The sequence below is a fragment of the Myotis davidii genome, unplaced genomic scaffold (genome assembly GCF_000327345.1).
Source record: "Myotis davidii unplaced genomic scaffold, ASM32734v1 scaffold1107, whole genome shotgun sequence".
NCBI classification, from domain to species: domain Eukaryota; kingdom Metazoa; phylum Chordata; class Mammalia; order Chiroptera; family Vespertilionidae; genus Myotis; species Myotis davidii.
In genome coordinates this window covers 320,120-321,098 of record NW_006300016.1, presented here as the reverse complement: position 1 = coordinate 321,098, position 979 = coordinate 320,120, and the positions used below count along the sequence as shown (strand labels likewise).

Below are 979 nucleotides of genomic sequence, written 5' to 3'. Positions count from 1 at the left end.
ATTTAAAAATAATAAGAAATGTTAAGTTGTATACTTTTAAAAATTCATGATCTTATTTTTACTCTCTTGTTCTGCAATGTAGGTTCTAGTGAAAAATTCAAGCTCGAAAAGAATAGTGTATAATGCTGCAATCATTGGAAGAGATGCCGCTGACTTCACCCTCTTCCCCACAGAGAGTACTGTGACAGTTCCTCCAAAGTAAGTGTTTTGTTTTTTTAAATTTTACTTCATTAAACGTATCAGCCCTAGAAATTTAATGTGTGCTATAATTATTAAAAAGTGACCTGGATTTGTTTTTAGTGGATATATACAAATGAAAAGACCATCACTCACACATAGATGAATAATTCATATGTTGCTGAGATTCCGCATCAATTTTGTTTAAACATTCTAACAGTATAAAGCAGCTGCATTTTATGTATACATTTAATTTCAGTTTATTTTTTCATGTACATTGGCCATAGAAATTAGACAACAAATTGTTTATGTAGTACTGTTGTTTTCTGCCAAAAACTCAAAGCAGTGTGTGAAGTCTCTGATTATAAAAGCAATATGTGCTCATTGTAGAAAATTTAGGAACTATGCAAGTATAAAGAAAAAAAGTAGAAGACTAATAATCATACATGAAAGATACCCCAATGTTGCCATTTTTCTCTATCCCTAGTCATTGTAACTTAAAGATAGATAGATAGATGATAGATAGTCTCATCTACACTAATAAAAGAGAAAAATGGCAATTGTCGTACGACGCTACCCTTTTCATTGGCTAATCAGGGCTATATGCAAATTAACTGCCAACTAAGATTGGCAGTTAACTGCCAACTAAGATTGCCAGTTAATTGCCAACAAGATGGTGGTTAATTTGCATATGTAGGCACAATGCAGGGAGGGAAAGGGAAAAGCAGGAAGAAGCCCCCTGCCACTGACAGTGATCAGAAACCCAGGGGGGAGCTAAGAGCTGGGGGGCAGGGCAAAGGTG

At 34.8% G+C, this 979-nt stretch overlaps 1 protein-coding gene across 1 annotated transcript in view; it reads left to right on the top strand.

Moving 5' to 3' along the window:
• CFAP47 (cilia and flagella associated protein 47) overlaps positions 1 to 979 on the top strand; it is a 458,234-nt gene that overhangs the window by 260,935 nt on the left and 196,320 nt on the right. Inside the window, 1 exon segment of the mRNA XM_015571970.1 lies at positions 83 to 198. Within this exon segment, the coding sequence (XP_015427456.1) occupies positions 83 to 198 (116 nt within the window).